Source organism: Peromyscus californicus, unplaced genomic scaffold, assembly GCF_007827085.1.
Source record: "Peromyscus californicus insignis strain IS unplaced genomic scaffold, ASM782708v3 Scaffold_13__1_contigs__length_99412109, whole genome shotgun sequence".
NCBI lineage: Eukaryota > Metazoa > Chordata > Mammalia > Rodentia > Cricetidae > Peromyscus > Peromyscus californicus.
Genome location: NW_026294424.1, coordinates 1,755,809 through 1,776,125, shown reverse-complemented (window position 1 = coordinate 1,776,125; position 20,317 = coordinate 1,755,809). Strand labels below are relative to the sequence as shown.

Here is a 20,317-nt window from a genome sequence, read left to right as displayed (position 1 = left end):
GGAATTCTGACTATGCCCCTGTGGAATGACTCCACATGACTGAATACAGTGGTGCAAATACCAAATCCTGAGTCATGCAGATGATAAAGTGACCTGGGTTCCAGTGACCATTGCCACAAAGCACTTTTCACCCAAAGGCCAGGGTCAACAGCTGAGCTGACACCCATGTGCTGGAACCGGGTGCTGGGTTGTGGCTCAGACCTCGGAGACTCTCACACCCGTGTAGTGCCAGTCTGCTACTGAGCAGATGGGGTCAACTGTGTGGACATCAGTTCTGCCCTCAGCAACCCAAGGGGCACTTTTTCACTCAGTCTGGGTTCAGGTATCTTCTGACGCTCACCCACACACCAGACAAAACTCCCTGTAAACAAACCAAGAGGAAGGGGTGTGGGTTTCAAAGCTTTTTTATTTCGGCTGCCTTAGGACCTTGCTTTTGGCTCTGCCATGCTGAACATGGCCGAGCTTACCTGGGTTCTGAAAAGGGACACTCTTGAACTGTTTCCCAGGTCCTGGGAGATGCAGAAGAGGCATCCCCACAAACTCCCTCCCCCCCTCCCCCCCAGAGATGGGAGAGCTCCAAGGCAGGCTGTAGTGTTCAGAGCCCAGTTTGGACATGCTATCCCCAGGCAGGAAGCCAGGCAGGATGTGACCATTGGGGATGACCCAGGAAGGACACTTGACCACTATCAAGGATTAGCAGCAACCAAATAAATAAGAAAACTACCATGAAATCTACATAGACACGTATTTGGTTTTCTGAAAAACAAATCCAACACAAAATAAGGAAGGGCAGGAAGGCGTGAAGGGCTGAGAGGGAGACTCCTATCTGTAAAGTGCTTTTCGGGATGGGGGTCTTTGGGGCCAGGCCCAGATCTCCAGCTTTATAGGTAAAGGGCAGGATTGTGAGTGAGGACAGCATGCAATTTCTTGACACTTGGCATTCAAAGTGGACAGTGCTATAGAGAACCACCCTCCAGTGGGGTCTGCAGTCTACAGGTGAGCACAAGGCCCCTGCACATGGGATCTACCCATGTGAGAACAGAGTAGACACACATCACACACACACACACATGCTCTGCACGGCGCTGCTCCAGCTGGCTGGGTGGCCACACGGGGGGTGGGGTGGGGCTCACGGCAACATGCACTGCAGCCTCCTCCAGTGGCGGGCACTCCTCAGGCGGCGGACAGGAATGGGAAGAAGAAGAAGTCGAAGGCAAACTTGAGGGCGCCGTGCACCGTGCTACGCCAGTCCTGTTCAATCTTTACGTGCCGCCGGGCTGGGGACAGCTGTGCCATGCAGTTGAGGCAGCTGATGGCCTTGAGCTCAAAGACGGGCCACTTGCTACCCAGGCGGCCCTCGAGGATGGTGCTGAACTCAATGAGGCTGCCCTGGCGCAGGTTCAGCAGCACATCCTTGAACTCGCTGCTGGCCCGGAGAACGATGTCCTTGGTGATGTCATCTTCTTCGTGGCCACGGTTGCCGTTGGTCCCAAATGGCATGCCCACGGTGATCTCAAACTTGTAGCGGTCAAACTTCTTGATGTGGCAGGGGTGCTTAGCCAGCTGCTTGAGTCGACAGAGTTCCTCCTCGGCCGTGGATGTGTTGCCGGGACTGCAGGATGGGTAGGCCTCACCATACAGACAGCGCATCCAGTCACCCAAGAAGAACGGGAGCATGTTGATGGCCGACTCAGCGCTGTTGTCGATCTCGGTCACGCGGACGTACTTGAAGCGGCCTGTCCACGTGACCCTGTGGCCCTCCAGGTGGCTGCACAGAATCTGGGTCCGTGCCATGTTGGTTTCCTTCCAGGCCCGCGGCCCGCACAGGAAGCCGTACTGCTGCCAGGTAAGCGTGGAGTTGTAGACCTTCATGCCTTCTGACCGGTACACGTAGAACCAGCAAAAGAGCAGGATGGCCGTGAGCCACACCAGAATGAGCTTGACCATGGAACTCCGAGTCAGGGACTTGACCATCCCCACCACCGAGAAGTTGGCCTTGGTCCACCAACGGAAAAGCAGGGGCACGCCACAGATCACCGTGGTGACCATGATCTTGGTGAGGTCCAGTGACAGGAACCATCGGGCGAACTGCACCATGCCCATCAGGGCGAGGCCAGCCACCAGGATGGGGAGGGCGAAGAGGAAGAGGAAGTAGCCAATAGAGGCGCGGACCAGGCCCAGGCCGGTTGACTGGAGCAGGATGACCACCGACAGCTCACACCACATGAAGCACACCAGGTAGGGCACCAGGTAGCAATACGTGCCCTTGAAGTTCCTCAGCTGGGCCATTCGGAAGAAGAGGTAGAAGAGGTAGACGTAGAGCAGGCAGGGGAGGCTGACATTGAGGATGACAAAGTGGCCAATGGGCACGGTGAAGTACGTCTGGCCAAGCACTTTCAGGAAGCGCCAGTCCACAGGCATGGTGGGCAGAAGGGACAGCAGCCCAGCAGCCACCTCGGTGACCAGGGCCCGCCTGGTATAGGGCTCGGCGGAGCTGCTCAGGCTCATGTAGCTGGTCACTGTGAAGAAGGCAGAGATGACGGCCAGCTCCGAGCAGGGGATGCAGTCCTTGCTGGCCAGCGGGAAGGAGAAGATGACGAAGACGACTGAGAGCAGGAAGTGGACATAGGGCTCCAGGTGGTTCCAGCCGAAGTTGACTTCAGCCTGCTCCACGTCGAGGTTGGGCTCAAAGCGCAGCAGCAGGTCAGTGAGCGTGCGGAAGTTCTCCCAGGCCTTGCTGTCCTGGAACACCTTGAGGGTGCAGATGACCATGGACACAAAGGACAAGTAGAAGACCACCAGGGGGATGAAGAAGGCGAAGAAGTCGATGGTTAGGTTGCTGATGATGAAGAAGAAGATGAGGGCATTGATGTGATGCGTGGGCACAATGGTGGACAGCCAATGCATGCCTGCCTTGGAGGCCAAGTCAATCAGGTACTCTTTGATCTCCATGATGGCGTGTAAAGGGTACTTCACCACCTAGGGGGAGACAGGCAGTTGGAACGAACCAGGACAAGAGCCACTTGCTATCCGGCACAGACTCCCCAATTCTAGTTCTGTGATTCTGCACAAGGCAATGCCTCACCCCATGTTTTCCCACCTCCGGGCCTTGTCCTAACTGGTCCATCCACCGGGAGCACCTCCCCCACGGAAGTGCTCGCCACACTCCACAGTCCCTAGAGGCCTGCCTTCTTCTAAGCCCCATACTCTATACCTCCATGCTGAGATTCCCACTTGTTGTTTTGAATGAGAATGGCCCCCATAGGCTCACATATCTGAACATTTGGTTCCCAACTGGTGAACTGTTTATTTAGGAAGGATTAGGAAGTGTGGCACTTTTGGAGAAGGTGTGGCCTTGTTGGAGGAGGTATGGAGGAGATAAAGCCCACTGGAGGTAGGCTTTAAGGTTTCAAAAGCCCACACCAGGCCCACCCAGTCTTGCTCTCTTTCTCTGCCTGCAACTTGCAGATCGGGATGTAAGTTCTCAACTACTGCTCTGCTCCGGTGCCATGTCTGCCTACCTGATGCCATGCTTCCCGCTATAGTGGGAACGGGCTAATCCTCTGAAATGGCAAGCAATTAAATGCTTTCTGTTCTAAGCTGCCTGGGTTATGGTGTCTCTTCACAGCAATAGAACAGTAACTAAGACACCCACCTTCTGCTAGGGTGATTAAGGATTTGCACATGCCTACCATATCTAGGGGAAGGCACATGGGTCCCCAGCCCCCGCCCTTCCCTCAGGCCTCCTGCTTCAAGATACAACAGTACTGAGCTGCCCATCAGAGACTGTGTCCCTCTCCAGGGTACAGATGTCAACTCCCTGAGCCTCAGTCTCCTCAATTGCCAAAGGGACAGTAACCATTACTTCACCAGGCTACACTACACACTACATAGTGATGGCAGTATGAGCCCTGAGGAAGGATGGTGAGGTTTGGAAGCTCAGTACCCAGTCCTCCCACTGACACTGCAACCCAAGCTGCCACGGACTATGGCCGCCGTCAACCAGCATGCCCGAGGCAAGTGGAAGGAAGCCAGCTTCTGCTGAAACCTGAGAGCAAATGTCCACGGCAGAGTTTCCGTAAGTTAATGTAAAACATACGAGGATTTTAAAACATTACATTTGCTTTTAAGGGGCCACCCTGCTTCCCCAGTCTTGAGGAAAGCTGCTTGGCATCTAGAACCTTCTTTGTGGGAGTTGTCAGTGTACAGAGGCTCCTGCCATTCTCTCGGGAGCCTCTTGGTCCCCTGCAAGGCAAGGCACTGAGGGCTAAGGCAGCCTGAGGGTGGAGACTCCTGTGAGGGCTCGCTGCTGGTTTGTCTGCACAATGACACCCAGTAGGAAGAGACAAAGGGGCCGTGACGGGTCCAAACACTGCAGCACCGGGCCTTGTTTATCTCCCCATGGACTTTAAATCTCTCTCTTTAAAAGGACTTCCTGACCTCACAGAGTTCAGACGGTCATGTCACTGTGAAGGGCCATGGCGCGCACTCAGACCAGGGCTCTGCAGAAGGAGGCATCGCAGTGCCAGCTGGAAAGCTCTGGCCCGAGAGTCTTCTTCAATCCATCCTTCCATCTTGACCTCACTAGCAAAAGTGTGTTATGGGGGCTCCTCTTTGCCAAGAACTATGGATCCTGGCTTCCTCCTCTCATGGTAGGAACACCATCTGGGTATCCTGTCTGTGAGCATGCTCAGTGCAGTCCAGTTCTGGATGGACCTTCCTCAGCCATGAGCCTCTGTGCCACCCTGATGCTCAGAACTTTACGAGTACCAGTCCTTTCTGCTCTGGACCCCTACCTGTCCTCAGTGGCAAGGCTGAGGCTTTACCTGTCAACAACCTGGGGGCATGGCTCACCCATGGGTCTCATCTCTCTGGAGTGTGGTAACTGCTCCCCCCTTTCTTATGTCTGTCCTGCCTCCCCGTCCCCTGCGGTGACCTGCTCCACATTCCAGCCCCCTGTGGAGACTTTCCAGCCATTCCATGCCAGCTCACCCAGCTAAGCCTTCTCAAGTTGCTGCTCCCATTTTGACCTGTTTGCCCCAATCTTACTCATGCGTGGTTCATCTCTTCCTAGTCATAAACACTGGAACTGTGGCATACACAGCTATTTGCTACCTAACAATTCCTCGGGATAGGTCCCTGTGAGGGCCTCGGCTTTGTGGCCGCACGGCAGTGAAGCACTTCCCTGGGTCAGACTGCCCAATACCCAGTGATGCTCGTGTTCCTGCAGACTGAGCTATGGATACATCTGACCCAGCTTCACAAGCTGACCTGGGGCAACTCTGCGAAGGGCCTATGGCCACACCCTGTGTCTGCACAGAGTAACACCAACAGTGTGGAGACCTGCCAAGTGCATTTCTATGTCCCTCCTCTTCCTGCTGTCTCCCTCCAGTGAGTCTGCCCTCCTGGCTCATTCTTAGTGTCCCTGTATAGGAGGTTCAGTGACCAGATCCACAACTCAGCTGGCCCACAGACCCTAGCTCTGGGTTTTGGGAAGGCATATTTAGAAAGTGGCCTCCTTCCCGGGCCACAGACAACATTGCTACATAGTAAACCTAAATGAAAGTGCAACTCTCTGCCTTGGCCTGCTGCCCACGCACATCTGCACAGACATGGGAAGAGTCCCGAGCGCCCTGTGAAGATCACTCCAGCACACCTGCATGACCCTGCCTTTGCTTTCCTGAGGACACCTCCTCACACAGGAACCTCAGATGACCCAAGGGACAGTGACCCAGATCCGGCTGTGTCTAGGAAGTCAAGGACCTTTCTGACCCGCAGCTTCTGGGAGAGGACCCGTTCGCCAGGCGGGAACCGCACTTACCTTCTGGCGTAGCGGCAGGTCCTCGGGGCTCTTCCCTGCCAGCTCATCCTCATCTTCATCCTCGTCCTGCAGGAACAGGTTGGTGGGGATGATGCCCTTGGCGTACTTCTTGGTGAGCTCCACGAAGTCGTCCAGAGCAATATAGTTCTTGGCTGAAGCAAGGAAAAAAAAATACCAGGTTCTCCAAACCACTAAGCCCGGATACATAGATGACGTAGGATGGCAATCTGGGTTCAGGCACAGGCCCATTCTTTGGGCAAGGACATGGAAAAGAAAGTGGTGGGGGGGAAGTCATGGGTCTACCACCTGTTATCCCTGACCTCTTCCTCTGACCTAGGTGACATGCTACCTACATGAAGTGACTTGTCCTCCTAGTCCTTAATATCTGAAGTCCACCCAACCCCTTAAGCCAAGCTCTATTGCTAGACCGTCAATCAGCCTGCATCCCTGCTACCTGCTACCCTCTGATGTCCTTCTCTCCTTTCCACCTAGCAGGGCCTCAAGGTGCTGAGGACTAGCTGCCCTGAGGCCAGCCACCACCCAGCCCTCCACACAACAGGATCTGTGGACCTGCGACCCTCTGACCCCCATCCATCATGACCCCCCAAAAGACCTACTACACACCCAATAACTCCTCCGTCCCACAAGGCCTACTGTGTGCCCGGCAAGCTCTCACCTCACAGGGTTTATAGAGAGCCAGCGTAAGTCTGCCTTTTGCCCCCATCCTTACCAGGATCCCCTGAGAGCCCACTGTGTGTCTGTAAACCTCTCTATGCCACCCGTGTTTGCCAAGAGCCTACTATGTACCGGATGCTTTTCTAAGCTCTGGGAAACACTGGGGACAAGAAACTCAGCGTGTGTCAAAGGCTGGACTACCAGCCTCCAGGGAAGTCAAATGCTAGACGCTGGCCGAGAGTCCCCAAGAGCCACGGCCATGTTGGAAGCCTTTGCTGGGCTAGCTTGGGGAGGCTGCATTCATGAGTTAATGAATCATAACTGTGAGCCCCTGTCCCACCCACGGAGCCTCACAAAGATGCTCTTGACTCAACTCTCCTATCAGTGATGAGAAGCCCTAAGCCCCCTCCCCCACATGTCCATCTTCTCCAGGATGGGAGCCTGGGGCCCTTGAACTACAGATCTTCCCCCCCCACACACACACCACACACGGTGTGATGGTCTGGTGTCTTCTAATTCTTTGATCCCAGACATTCCAAGAGCATCTCCAGCTCTGTGTGCCCCCAGCCTCTCTCTCATTCCACATGGATGCTGTAACACTCTACCTGTGCCTCAGTGCAAGTGCCCACACCGGGACACATCCCCCCCCAACACCCTGGTCCCCCTCTCCTTCCTGTTTATAGACCTATCTCCCTCATTGAACTTCCTGCTCACTCAGGCACCAGCCCCGACTCTGGCCTTCACCCGATGAGGACTGTCACACTATGGATCTGTTTCCCACTGTAGTCTGAGCTCCCAGTGTACAAGGCTCAGGTCCCAGGGACAAAAACATTGTCACTCAAAGGGACTGAATGCAGGTCCATTTAAGCCAGAGACCCTGGTAGGTGACCCAGGCTAGGATGCAGGGGAGAGAGAGGATGCCGTGCTGGGTGGTGATTGGGAAGCAGACAGCAGACAGCAGGATGGGCAGTCATACTCACATTCACTGCTAACTAGGCGCTCCAGCATGCGCCTCTGCTTCTGCAGGGACTTGGGGACTGGGCCTGGCTGCGCCCCTCCATCTGTAAGGATCAGAGAGGATTGGAAGCTGAGGCTGCCCAATTGTCCCTTCATGACCCATAGCTCATCAAGCACATGTCCTCAGGATCCTGGGCTACCACTGTGCTCAGGGATCACAGGGCTTGGGGTCCCATCATACGCAAGGGCCATATCCCTGGGTAGCCATCTCTGAACCATCCCACAAGGAGGACCAGCATGCTCAGGGCTGTTTCTACTCAGTGATGAACACACTCCACCCTTCCCCTCTTTGGCTGGCACTGCCTGCCCTTGACCATCTTCAGTCAATATTATATAGTAGTCAGCTCCCTGGGGGTGAGAACCAGGCTTCTGTCACTCCCTGTATCTCTGGCCCTTGAACCAGAAGCAGCCCAGGATACACTCCGATCAATAAATGATCAATAAATGGTATTTACAGTATTTGCCAATATGCCAGTGACCTCCTAACCATGGGGCTCCAACCCCCCACAGGGAAGCCAAGGGGAAGTCGGTTGTTGGTGATGTGGCTGGCCTACCCTGCTCATTGACCTGCCCGACATTTTCCAGCAGCTCGGACACGGCCACCTGCTTCTTCTTCTTGGGGTTGAGTTTCCAGTACATGACCAGGGCAGCCTTGCGCACGGCCCTCTCCAGGTCAGTCTCAGAGGACAGCTGCTTCACCTCAGCCTCATTCTCAGAAGTGATGCCTGACAGACAAAAGCATCAGGCAAACCCAGGCCCCACCGCAGCCCCCAGGGACACTCCCAGAAGGCTGGGCACAGGGCCATGAGGAAGGACTGACTGGCTTCTTTGACTCAGGGTAGAGTGGATACCTGACCCCAAAGTGCATCTGAGCCTATCCAAGACAGCACCCATGCTCCAAGTTGGAGGCCAGGCGGGTCTGGCCATGCCTGAGTGTCCACTGGAGCACAGGGCTGCCAGCCCTTCCTGTTCCCTCTCACACCTCGTCCTCAGGGCACCCTCATCAGCAGGTACGACAATAGGGACAAGGTACAAAGCAAGGTGCTTCGGGTCCAAGCCACGAGTCGGAAGAGAAATAAACTCACTGCAATTGCCAGTGGAACTATAGCAAGAGGGGGCGCCCCTGTGCCCAGTGTTTTCTGGGCTGGGACTCTACCCAGGGCAGCTAGGAACATGGAGCCTTCCACACACACAGAGAACAAAGAAAGAATGCCAGATGGCCCAGGGGAGTGAGGTGAGCAGAGACATGGCTAGCAGTGGCAAAATGCACCTCTCTCTCTCTCTCTCTCTCTCTCTCTCTCTCTCTCTCTCTCTCTCTCTCTCTCTCTCTCTCTCTTCTCTCGGACTGGACTTCTTATCTGCCCAGCAATCTCAGGCAGGAATGCAGGGTAGGGCAGGGCAGAGCGGGTAAGCCTGTGCTGCCTCCCTTCCCACCCTCCAGAGCCGTGTGCCTGCCCCTGCTCCTAGGTAGCCCTGGGAACCACTGGCTCCAGACCACCGCCATGTGGGTTGCACTGGCTCCCCTAACCTGGGGGGCTCTAGGTTACTCTACCTGCTGTGGCCTGGGCAGTCTGGCTGAGACATCCTGGCTGACAGAATTTAAGGGGAAAATCTTTTCTTGTGTTGTTTTGTTTCTCTCCTAAGTGACCAGTCTAGTTGTCAAAGAGAAACGATTCCGTACACTAACTGTAACTTTGAAAACACTGATATATCTCAGAAAGAGAGATACAGAGTGTCTCCCTGGCTTTGGTTATGAGTGATTTGTATACTTGTGGCTTCTATGTATTACAAGTTTTATACAGCAAGCATAAAAACTTACAATCAAAAATAAATATCAAAATACACAGCCACAACAAAAACTCAGTGACACACACCCATGTTACCTTGGAGCCTACAGGACACTTACACTCCGAGGCACTTGGGACAGCTGCCTCCTCTGACTCTAAGATTTACTTCCTGATTTGGACTAGAACCCAGAAGGGAAGTGAGACTAATCAATTACCTGCGGACACCAAGCGCAGGACAAAGGACAAGGAATTAGTCTGGCATATGAAGTCCATGGCAGATTTCAAAAACCTCGCAGGGCAAGGAGGCGACCCAAAAGACTTCTCCCTTCCCAACAGCGCGGCCAGCACTGCAAACCACACACCCCAAGGGCAGCAGCTGAAGGCCCCACACAGCCTCACCTTTCCTGTCAGCCAGGCACCGCCTCAGCAGCTTCACAGCTTCCCGCCTGCCCTGCTTGGCTGCCAGGATTAGCCAGGCCACGGCCGAGCAGCTGTTGAGTTCTTCATCTGCGTCATTGGCAAGCCGTAGGTAGTGTTTGCCCACCTGAGAGCAGAGAGAGACATCCATCACCCTCCAGCTTCCGGGATCCTGTTCTCCTCACTGTGGGGCAGGTGTGGAGCCTTCCATAATGACAGAATGTGGGCGCTACACTGTGCTCAGCTCCTTCCCTTGCTCTTGCCTACTGGGTGCCAGAACCCCATTCCGGCCAGAAAACTAGAATGGCTGAGTCCACTTGCCGCCTCTCAAACAGCTCAAGCTGGAGAAGGTAGCCCGGAGAAGCCAGCCTGGTCCTAGGCCAGATTACTACTTATTTTTATAATAGAATTTTAAAATAAAAAGTATTACATTGATTTATTCATTTCTTGGATATGTAAAAGTGTATGTGCATGTATGCCACGGCACACATGTAGAGGTCAGAGGACAACTTGTGGGATTCAGTTCTCTCCTTCCACCATGTGGGTTCTGGGACTCGAACTCAGGTCACCAGCCTTGGCTGCAAGCACCTTTACCTGCTGAGCCATCTCGCCAGCCCTGACAGACCTACTGGAAGGCAACCATGGCCGCTTGCTTACATGTTAGCATGACAAGTTTTCTGCTTTCCATGGGAATGATTAGTTTAGACAGATTGTGGAGCCCAAAATATTTTCTATCTGGCCCTATGCAAAAAATGCTCGTTAACCCAGTCCAAGCTTCCCACTCTACAGATGGGCAAAGTGGAGCCAAAAACACAGACAGGCCAGGAAAGAACTGGGCATGCTCCCCAAGTTCAGGAGGCTGGGGAGGACTTCACAATCCAACCAGCTCTGTGGGTGTTCACTAGCCTCCGGAGGCATGGGGCACAGGCTGGGGACAATTTCACAGTTCAACTGGCCCCTCAGATGTGAACAGAAAACTTTCCTTGTGTCCCTGCATAGAGACTTTCTCCCTTCTTCGAGGGCTGTAGGGTGGGAAACCCCAGGAGTCACTTGCTTGAGCCACAAACATGGAAGTTAGGCAGTCAGAGGTCACTCTAAATCCCTCTGTCACACAGTAGCTTCCCCTTAAGGCAGGCTGAGGTGAGGTCGGGGGTCATTCTAGACCCCAGGAAGGAAAATAGCAGGAACATGGACTGGTGTCGCTGCCTACATAGTACTGAAGGGCAGGTAGGAGGGGATGAAACTTTCTTGGCCTCCATTGCTGCCAAAACGTGGGACAGCTGATTCCCACCTGCCACGGCACCTTGAGGACAGAAACGATGGCCTGTCAGATCTCTGTCCGCCTCTCCCTCCTTCTTCCCTGTGCACCTGGGTCTCTGACACCCAGCAAGTTTGTCCTGCCTCAGCTCCTCCATTCCTGACTCTCCTGACCCACAATGCCCTGGGCATTCAGCTGAGACTGCCCCTCCTCAGGAGCAAGCCTGTTGCAGACACCTGGAAGAGGGTGAGTGGGCAGGAAGGAGGGAGGGTGCTCTGGAGGAATGCATGCCCAAGACAGGATGTGTGTACAGGACCAGAGTGATGAACATGGATGCACCAAGAAGGTACTGAAGGAAAAAACAATCAATCAAACAAAAACCACCCCAAACTAACCAATATGGAGGTTTGTTTACATAACCATACTAGTTCCTCACCCCTGAAGAAAAGGCCAGACCCCTACTCCATGAGCCACAGTACACCAAGTCAGGTTCATTGTGCTGGGGTCACATTCTAAGACCCGCCCCATGCTGGTCCTCACCTCTGTCTGTGCTTTGGGGTCTCCAGCCTTGGCTTTCTCCAGGATCTCTTCAAAGGGGATCTCCACATCTGCTTTCACGGGACCTTGAACATGAAGAGAAATCAGAATGTCACACAGCCAGACCTTACACCCGACAGTGGAATGGAGGGTTGCCGGGACCAGGCTTCAGGAGTTCTGTCACTGACTCTCACTTTAACATTGAAGCAAGAGGGAGGAGGAGGAGGAGGAGGAGGAGGAGGAGGAGGAGGAGGAGGAGGAAGAGGCTGGGACAGAAAGGGAGACTGGGAGGCAGCGGGTTGCCCACCGATGCTGCTAGCGAGCCAGAACATTCTATACCAGGGGTGTTTGTCACTAGGAGCTCTGTGGATGTGAAGACTGGGAGTGGGGTGCAGACCCAAGTCCCCCTGTCACCCTTCAACTCCAATTCACTTGCAGGGCTGTAGTTTGAGAGGCCCTAACGAGTGAGAATGCACATCCATACTCATCAGACACTGCAGCTTTGGAGGGCACAGTGGACGGGCATTCATTCCTTTTTTCTTAAGGTACCTTTTTTCTTCACTGTCAGGGCTGCTGCGACAAATGCTATAACCTAGGAACTTACAAACTGGAGTTTATTGTTTAGGGTTCTGGGGATTGAGAAGTCCGAGTTCATGGCGCCAGCAGACAGATCTCAGGAGGGCCTGGTTTATAGTTTATGGTGCCCTGCCTAGAAGAAGCGAGACAGTTCTGGGACCTATTTCATAAGGGCACTAATCCCATTTATGAGGCTCTATCCTCATGATCTCATCTCACTCCAATCAGAAATAAGCAATAACCTCGCCCAGGGCTGTAGGGAAATGCACGCAAGCCCACCTGGCACCTCCCATCCCTGAACAAGGGTATGGTTCAGGGATGGACATAGTCAAGCCAAGAGAGTCTGTGTTGGATCTGGAAGAACAGCCTTCCTCTCATGCCAGATTCGCTCTGTGGAGGGGTACCCTATGAGGCGAGCCTACCTGACAGAGGGACAACACAGGAAGGCTGAGCAGACTGGAGAGGGGAGGGGAGGGGAGGGGAAGAGTGGAAAGGGGGTACCTCCTAGTGACAGCATATGAACTCCTGGGTCCAGCCTCACCTGAAGCCAAAAGTTACTCTAGAGTCTCTAGAGGGCTGGGGAGATAGTGCAGAGGGAAATCCAGAGGACTTGAATTTAAGTCCATAGTGCCTGCTCGAAAAGCTAATCATGGCTGTGAATGCCAGCAAGCCCAGCACTGGAGACCAGAAGAAGATGGATCCCTCTGGGAGCCCTCTGGCCAGTCGGCCAATAAGCCCACACAAGAAGCTTCTCATTCAATGAGAGACCCTGTCTCGTGGGAATTAGAGCAATAGAGGAGGGCACCCAACATCTTCCTCTGGCGTCTTGTGCACACATCTGCACAATCACAGGAACACACTCAGACACACACGTCACGCCACACTTTACATACACAGGAAGAAAGGAAGACAGAAAGGAAGGAAGGAAGAAAGAGAGAGGGGGATGGATGGATGGAGGGAGGGAGAGAGAGAGAGAGAGAGGTGCTTGCCATTGCCCCCCACTCCTGTTTCTGCCAGTGCATACTGGGTTTCTGTCACTTGCAACTGAGAGGTCCCTGAACTAACTCCAGTCAGTTACAGTCATATGTGATGAGTTACAGTCCTAAGTAGGCCATAGAATTCTGAGGAGCTCCTGGCCTCTGTGAGCCCATGAACAGGGCCCTGCCCATCTCTTCAGCTGGTGTTCTCGCACAGGCCCCATGCACTTGGCAGTTCTGCTGGCCGTCTTGGGGAGGACAGCCCCAGTGGTACACTCTTTTCTGCTGGCCCCAGCTCCTTCCCCCATCCTGGCCCCCAGCAGTGCACGGGTGTGGTCCACTGCACTGGTCCGACTGGTCTCCAAGCCCCAGCTCCCAGCAGTACAGCTCAGCAAACTCAGAACAAACAGTGGGCCGACAAGGGAGTAGCTGTGAGTAGGCCTGCAGTGCTCCTCTGCCCCATGCATCCCAGCACACCAGTCCAGCACTCACTCTGATGGGCAACCGTGGTGCTGCCTGCGGGTCATGCTCAGCCACACCACGCAGCCTCTGGCATCTTTCCCTCCCGGCCCTGATGGTACACCAAGCACTCCCAGAGGCAACCTCCATGCCGCATGCTACCTTCTGTCTCCACACCACCAAGCCATCTTACACCTAATGGTTCCTTAAACTTCCGACAGCATGCCAAACACTTGACCGTTAAAAAACACACAACCAATAAATCTGACAGAGCATCCTGTCTCTAACATGCCACACTTCCTCATCATTGGTCCGGGGTCCTCGGCCGCCAGATGTCTCTGTCCATCCACCATGAGGGGTTATGTTGATGGGCGGGAAGAACGGCAAAGGCCCCGGGGCCACACGACCCTTGTGGCCAGAGCAGAGGATCATGTGGACCAGGGTTTTCCCACACTGGATAGTCAAGGCTACCTGGCTGAGGGGCTCCACAATGAACAGGGCAGCTGGGGCCACCCTGGGCCCATGGGGTCTCCCAGGTAGGATAGCCAGGTTGAAGGGGTCTCCCACAGGGAGCTGGGAATATTCCTCCACACAGGACAGTCGGAACTGATAGAATCCCCCCACTTGGGACAATCAGGATCACTCTGGGAAGAGGGGTTCTTCAACACTTGTGGGACAGTAGGGACTCCACCCTCTGGCTAGCAGAGCCTTGGGGAAGGCACAGGTAGACAACCGTAGTTTAGTGGCCTGAACAGGCTAAGGCATTCGGCCCCTATCATCCACCCAGCAGGCAGTTGCTGGGCCAAGGAGCCATAGGCACCAAGCTGATGAACCCGTCATTGTCACAGCAAACTCCGAGAGCCAGTGACGACATCCATGTTGTCAGCTCAGGTAACATGATGACTGGAGACAACAGCCCTGCCTGGAGAGACTTCCTGGAGAGGCTGACATTAGTTAGGGGCTTGGAATGCAGCCAGAGGCGGAAGTCACAAACAGAGGCGTGCTGCCCGCTTTCCAGAAGACTCAGAGGCCACCACGGGTGGCTTCACGGCAGGCAGCTTAAGCACTAGGTCACAGTGTGCACTCAAGGACGGGCACACAGGAGGGTACAAGGTCGGGGGCTGGGGAAGAGAAGCTCTGCTGCCTCCTAAACTACCAACAGTGTGACTCTGAGAGCCGTGCTCCGTTGTGTGACCTCAGGCCAGCAGGGTCCCACACTCACATCTACATTGGCTCCTGACCTAAACAGCCATGGTTCTACCAAAAGACCTGTGAGGCCCAGGGGCTCCTGAGAGGGCCGGAGGGGTGAGGAGAAAGGGCTGTAACCAGGCTGGGACCGAGACGGCCTCTGTCTCAGAGGCCCATGTGTGGTCCAAGGTGCACCCAGGCCAGGGCTGCAGAACCACACACGCCAGGCCAGGGGCCCTGTGCAGCATGATGGCCCATAAGTCTCCGACAGGCCCAGAGTAGTGTCGCTTAACCCAACCCAGCAGCGAAGTCTACTCAAGTCCTTCCACCAGAGGGGCACATGAGCAGGGCTCATCAGTGGACCAGGAGGCGTCTCCCGGCCCTCTGTGTCCACTGTGTCACTTAGGCCGCCTAGCTTATTAGGACCAGGCTCTGGGCTTCTGCTGAGGAGATTGACAGGACCCTTCAGGCCAAAGCCCAGGACACCTATGAAGAGGTGCTGGGCTCCTCTGCTGACCTCTGGGCTATGCTGCTATGAACTCCTGCCGACAGGCTGGACACAGCTGGAGGCGACTCGCCTGTGACCTGGGCAGCACTGCGGGGGCAAAACTCAGAAGGGCCCCATCTGGATGTGCAGTCGGCACCACTGCTCCCCCAGAGTCTCACAACTTCCTGTGGTGTTCTGCTAGCCCATGTCACCGGTCCCCTTGGCTGTCCGGTCTCAGAGCATCCCAGTCCGGCCATGAGCACCATCAGTAGCGTCTTCTCATATGGCAGATGGCTTTCCGGACTAATGGCAGGGTCAATAGTGTGAGTGCTCCAGTAAGTTCTGTGAACCAGAAGGGAATCTGGAGGAGAGCTGGAGAAGGGGGACCCCCTCCCCCTAAGCAGCTCTGGTCCATGTCCCAGGTTTTGAAAGGCAATTCAGATGATACCTTCTCTAGGCAGCCCCCCAGGCATACTTCTGATGCTCTGAAGAGGAAATAGACCACTCTGGGTTCCCTTAGGGGCTACAACCAAAGTCCCCAGCACTGAGATCAACCCCAAGGATACAACAGTTTACCATCATACAGCACAGGCTTGGGAAGGGTCCTATAGGGCAGTCATGAGGCATGAGCCTTGGACCCTGTCACCAAAGCCTGGCAGGCTCCACTCTGGGGATGGTGAAGGTTCCCTGGGCACAATGGACTCAATTCACCAGGCATGCAGTGTATCCTCTGTCTTTGGCCAACAAGTCCCTGGTGGCCCACTGGTAAACACAGAGTCAAACTACTCCTAACTCCCATGTCTCCCACTCCAGCTGGGGACCCTGGGTGCACAGCTTCTTTTTCCATCTGCTTTCTCATCTGAGAAAGATGGTGACAGGCGACAGTGCCCAACCCTAGGCTCGTAGTGGGGGAGGGGCTGATGCAGCAGGAGGCCTAAAGAGGTACTAGGTAAAGCCTCCTGCTGGAGTTACACGTCCATATCTTAGCAGGTGCTCAGTAAACCTGCAGACACGTTAGCTGACTGGCAGGACCTCTAGGCCCCACTGCCCCTGCCACAGTCCCACATCAGTGACCAGGGACAGGGAAGTTGAAGCTTGGACTTTAAGGACTAGAAACTCCAGACTGCTGACCCACCTGGCTGGCTCTTCCCAGTGCCACTGTGGGTCTCAGAGCACACACAGCTAATGCCTGCTTCCTGGGTGGTATCTGAAACAGCGGTCTGGGCCTTTTACTCAGTAACCCAGATTGAAACCCAGCTTTCCGGCCACGGCCTCTGCCCCCATAGTCACACGATATCAGAGAGAAGGAGTGGGTGGCATTTGGTTCCGGGCTTGGATCTGGGGGCAGGCCTTGCCTGCCTTGGAGGCAAAGCTGAGGGACATGGTGATCTTTTAAGAAGATTCATAAAGCCAAGGGCCTGAGGGCAGGGCAGCGCTGAGGGTGGCATTGTCCAGGCAATGTTAGCTGCCCAGGAGCCTCAGCCCCAGCCAACCAGGCCGAAACCCTTCAGCTCTGCCAGGGAGGCAGCCAGAAGACGTGGTCCCTTGATCCAGGAACTGAAACTCCAGGCCTTGATCTGTGGACAGGCTGGCAAACAGTGGTAGATACAGTGGTGTTCACCACTAATCTGGGGGCTTGACAGGTAGGTGCTGGGTGGGGGTGCTGCTGAGTTGGAGTGGTCATTGAGGGCTGCTAGGAGGAAACAGAAGATGCCAACAGCTGGAACAAGGTGACGGAACAATGTTGTGGAATATTGACTATTAAATATTATAACTTCAACTAGGTAAGAGATGGTTTACATTTGTGTTGGGGACTATTGCTTTAACTATGAAGGATGTGTTACATTTGTTTACGCGGCATTTGTTTAATGATGTAAAGATGTGTTGCTGTCTCACCCTGACTGCCCGACACACCTGACTGGTCTAATAAAAAGCCAAATGGCCAATAGCTAGGCAGTAGAGGGATAGGTGGGGCTGGCAGGCAGAGAGAATAAGTAGGAGAAGGAATCTAGGCTCAGAAGAGAAAAGAGTGAGGGGAAAAGAGAGGGAGACACCCGGGGCCAGACAGACAGACATGGAAGAAGCAAGAAAGTAAGACATACGGAATGAAAGAAAGGTAAAAAGCCCCGAGGCAAAATGTAGATTAAGAGAAAGAGGTTAAATTAAGTTATAAGAGCTAGTGAGACAACATAAGCTAAAGGCTGTGCTTTCATAATTAAAAAGAAGTCTCTGTGTCATGATTTGGGGGCTGTGGTCTGAGAAAGCCTGCTACAGACTAACTGACCAGGACTGCAGGTTGTACCCCATCACTCATACCTACCACCCAGGGACCAAAAGGGGCCTCGCACCAACCCAGCCAGATACAGCAAGGGATAGTCTCAGCATCTGCATGGCAGCAGCAGAGGCCACATTAGGCATCCCCTCTTTATAGTCTGTTGGAGAGAAGTAATTTGACACAAACCTTCACCCAAAGATACAGCCCCACTCTGTGACTGGCCACCACTGGCAAAGGTCCAGTGAATGATGCCACACACTGGAACACGGTGTCAAGTGAAACTGTAAAGCCACACAAATGCCAGGGTGGCAGGACTAACTGGAGGGGATGAGCCTAGTACACAGGACCCAGAGCCGGAGTCAATGCCAGTCAGTTGCCACCAAGAGGCAGCATTGTCCTTCTGCATCATGATAGGTCAAATCCACTCTCTACACATGGTCCCTGGTGCGCCTTCCTGACAGGTTCCCATCCTCTGCCCCGCAGATCCCTTGCAGGATTGACCCTGTCCTGCACTGCTGGACTCCAACCTCTGCTGGTAGTGTGCGGTGTTCTCATGCATTTTATATGATGCTTACTTTCCACCTCCGCATTCCCCACTCCGGCCCCCCCATCCCCGTTTGGCATCTGACACAGAAGGAGAGGGACACATGCTGTCTGGAGGCAACAGAATCTGGAGAGGCCAGAGGCTGACAAGAAGCCTCAGTGTGATCACACAGGCCAGTCCCTGCAAGGCACAGAGTCCCACACTAAGCCCATAACTGTCCCACTGCATCTCAGGACACTTTTAAGTCAGAGGTGAATGGTAACTATTCCCAAGGCTTAGTGTTCACCCAGCAGAGGTCCATGAGGTCAATTTAAATGCTCCCCCAAAGAAGTACTTTTTAATTTTAATTAAGAAACTGGGAAGAGACCATCAGACTGTGACATAGAATAAGGAGGATATTTCTCGGGAAACTTCTGTTCCGAGAAAAGAGAGAGAGAGAGAGAGAGAGAGAGAGAGAGAGAGAGAGAGAGAGAGAGAGAGAGAGAGAGAGAGAGAGAGAGAATATGAATGTGTGTGTACATGTATGCTTGTACTCCAAAGGCACCAACAGAATATGTGGTCTTCCCATAGGTTGAGGCTGGAAAGAGCCAGAGGTCGAAGGCCTCATGAGCAAGTGGCATCCCAAAAGGTGAGGTGAGCAGAGTACTTTGGGGACAGAGGTTCTCAGTGGACAAAAAGGAGGTGGGAGGACCACGAGGGCCAATCTGAAGGACGCAGAATGACCCCAAGGTGCAGAGAGGAACAGGTGACACCCCAGAGGTAAGACACACGACTGAACCACTAAGTCCTCAAGCCACTCTGAGAGCTGGGGGTCCAAGTAGGACCACAGAGACGGCAGGCGTGACTGTGGACATCTCTGAGTCATGTGGTCCACCTGTAAATGAGGCTGTTGCACAGGAGAAAGGTAGTGACTGGAGGGCTGGTCACACAGTTGACATCCACACACACTTTGCATGCTGCAGCCTCGGTACTGCAGAGCAGCCCCAACTTGAGGAACCCGGGCCGCGTGCCCACCATGCTTCCCCAAGTTGCTCTGGGCTGAGGACTGCAGGACCTCCTGGCCCTAACCCCTTACCAGCCTTATTTACTCCTTCCCGGCTGCTGGCGTGAGTGGCCCGTGGCTCTGGAGTGGCGGCTTCCCCAGCACCCGGTCCAGCGCTGGGATCAGCCTGAGGTCTGGGAGCATGCGGTGCTTCAACCTTTTCCTGCTCCAGTGAGGCAGTGGCATTGAGCCGGGCCCGGGCCTGGGGCTGTGGTGCGGATGGAGGAGGTGGGCCAGAGGGGCTTGGAGGCGGAGTGCCGGAGTCCATCTTGCCTGCAAACAAAGAGGAGGGTCAGACATACAAAAGGCCCCTGAACCAGCTGGATGGTAAAACAAGGAACCGGGTGCGAGCTGCCAAGCTCGGCAATCTCATTACATTTGACAGCCCCACGGGGTGGCTTCCAGTTCCCATCTCATCAGGTCAGGCCAGGTGACCTGGGGCTTTCGTGCCTTCATTTGAGAAATGAGGATGACATTGATGACACTCAGAAAGATGGAGCATGTGGTATACTGAACGTAGATAGGACCTGACCATGGAGGATGCATGGGGACCTACATCTGTGGAAGTAACTTTATCCGGAAAAATGAGTCTTTGCAGACGTAATAGCAGAAGCTGTTTGAATGTGATCACATGGGCTTAGGCTGGTCCTAAGTTCAATTGGTGGGGTCCTTAGAAACAGACACAGCACAGGGGCCACGTGGAGATGGACCAGAGGCTGCAGTAACACCACTACAAGAGGCCAAACACCAAGGACTGACAGCCACCCCAGGAGCTGGAGAGGTGAGAACAGCCCGGAGTCTCCAGAAGGACCAGGCCTGGACACATCTTGGCTTCAGCCTTTGGATTCCACAACAGCAGACCCACTGTAAACACACGAGTAAATTCAGTAAACACACTGATTTCTAATGGAAGCTTGAAGAAATGGACCCTGGCGCTGGAGAGACAGCGGTTAAGAGTACTGGCTGCTCTTCCAGAGGACCTGGGTTTGAGTGCCAGCACCCACATAGCAGCTCATAACTGTCTAGAACTCTAGTTCCAGTGGGTATGATGCCGTCTCCTGGCACCGCAATGCACACACATGGTATACATGCATACATAAACACACAGACAAAACTCTTATATACATAAAATAAAAACCAATCTCTTTTTAAGAAGGAACAAATACCCTGGTAGAGTAAACATACATGATGAGGCTGAGGTCGAGGGCACAGCTGGCGAATCCTGGGGACCAGGTCCTAGTCTCACTCAGGACCACA

At 54.1% G+C, this 20,317-nt stretch overlaps 1 protein-coding gene across 2 annotated transcripts in view; it reads right to left on the bottom strand.

Annotated features, from left to right (window-relative positions):
* Positions 1-388: 388 nt before the first annotated feature.
* The window catches only part of Wfs1 (wolframin ER transmembrane glycoprotein), a 50,953-nt gene continuing 31,024 nt past the window's right edge, over positions 389-20,317 (bottom strand). For both annotated transcript variants that reach the window (XM_052736074.1, XM_052736073.1), the window contains exons 2-8: positions 19,094-19,333; positions 11,516-11,598; positions 9,700-9,844; positions 8,068-8,238; positions 7,477-7,557; positions 5,822-5,973; positions 389-2,979 (exon numbers count right to left, since the gene is read on the bottom strand). In XM_052736074.1, coding sequence (XP_052592034.1) covers positions 1,174-2,979; positions 5,822-5,973; positions 7,477-7,557; positions 8,068-8,238; positions 9,700-9,844; positions 11,516-11,598; positions 19,094-19,328 — 2,673 coding nt within the window. In that variant the 5' untranslated portion in view covers positions 19,329-19,333 and the 3' untranslated portion in view covers positions 389-1,173. The remainder of the gene's footprint in view (positions 2,980-5,821; positions 5,974-7,476; positions 7,558-8,067; positions 8,239-9,699; positions 9,845-11,515; positions 11,599-19,093; positions 19,334-20,317) is intronic.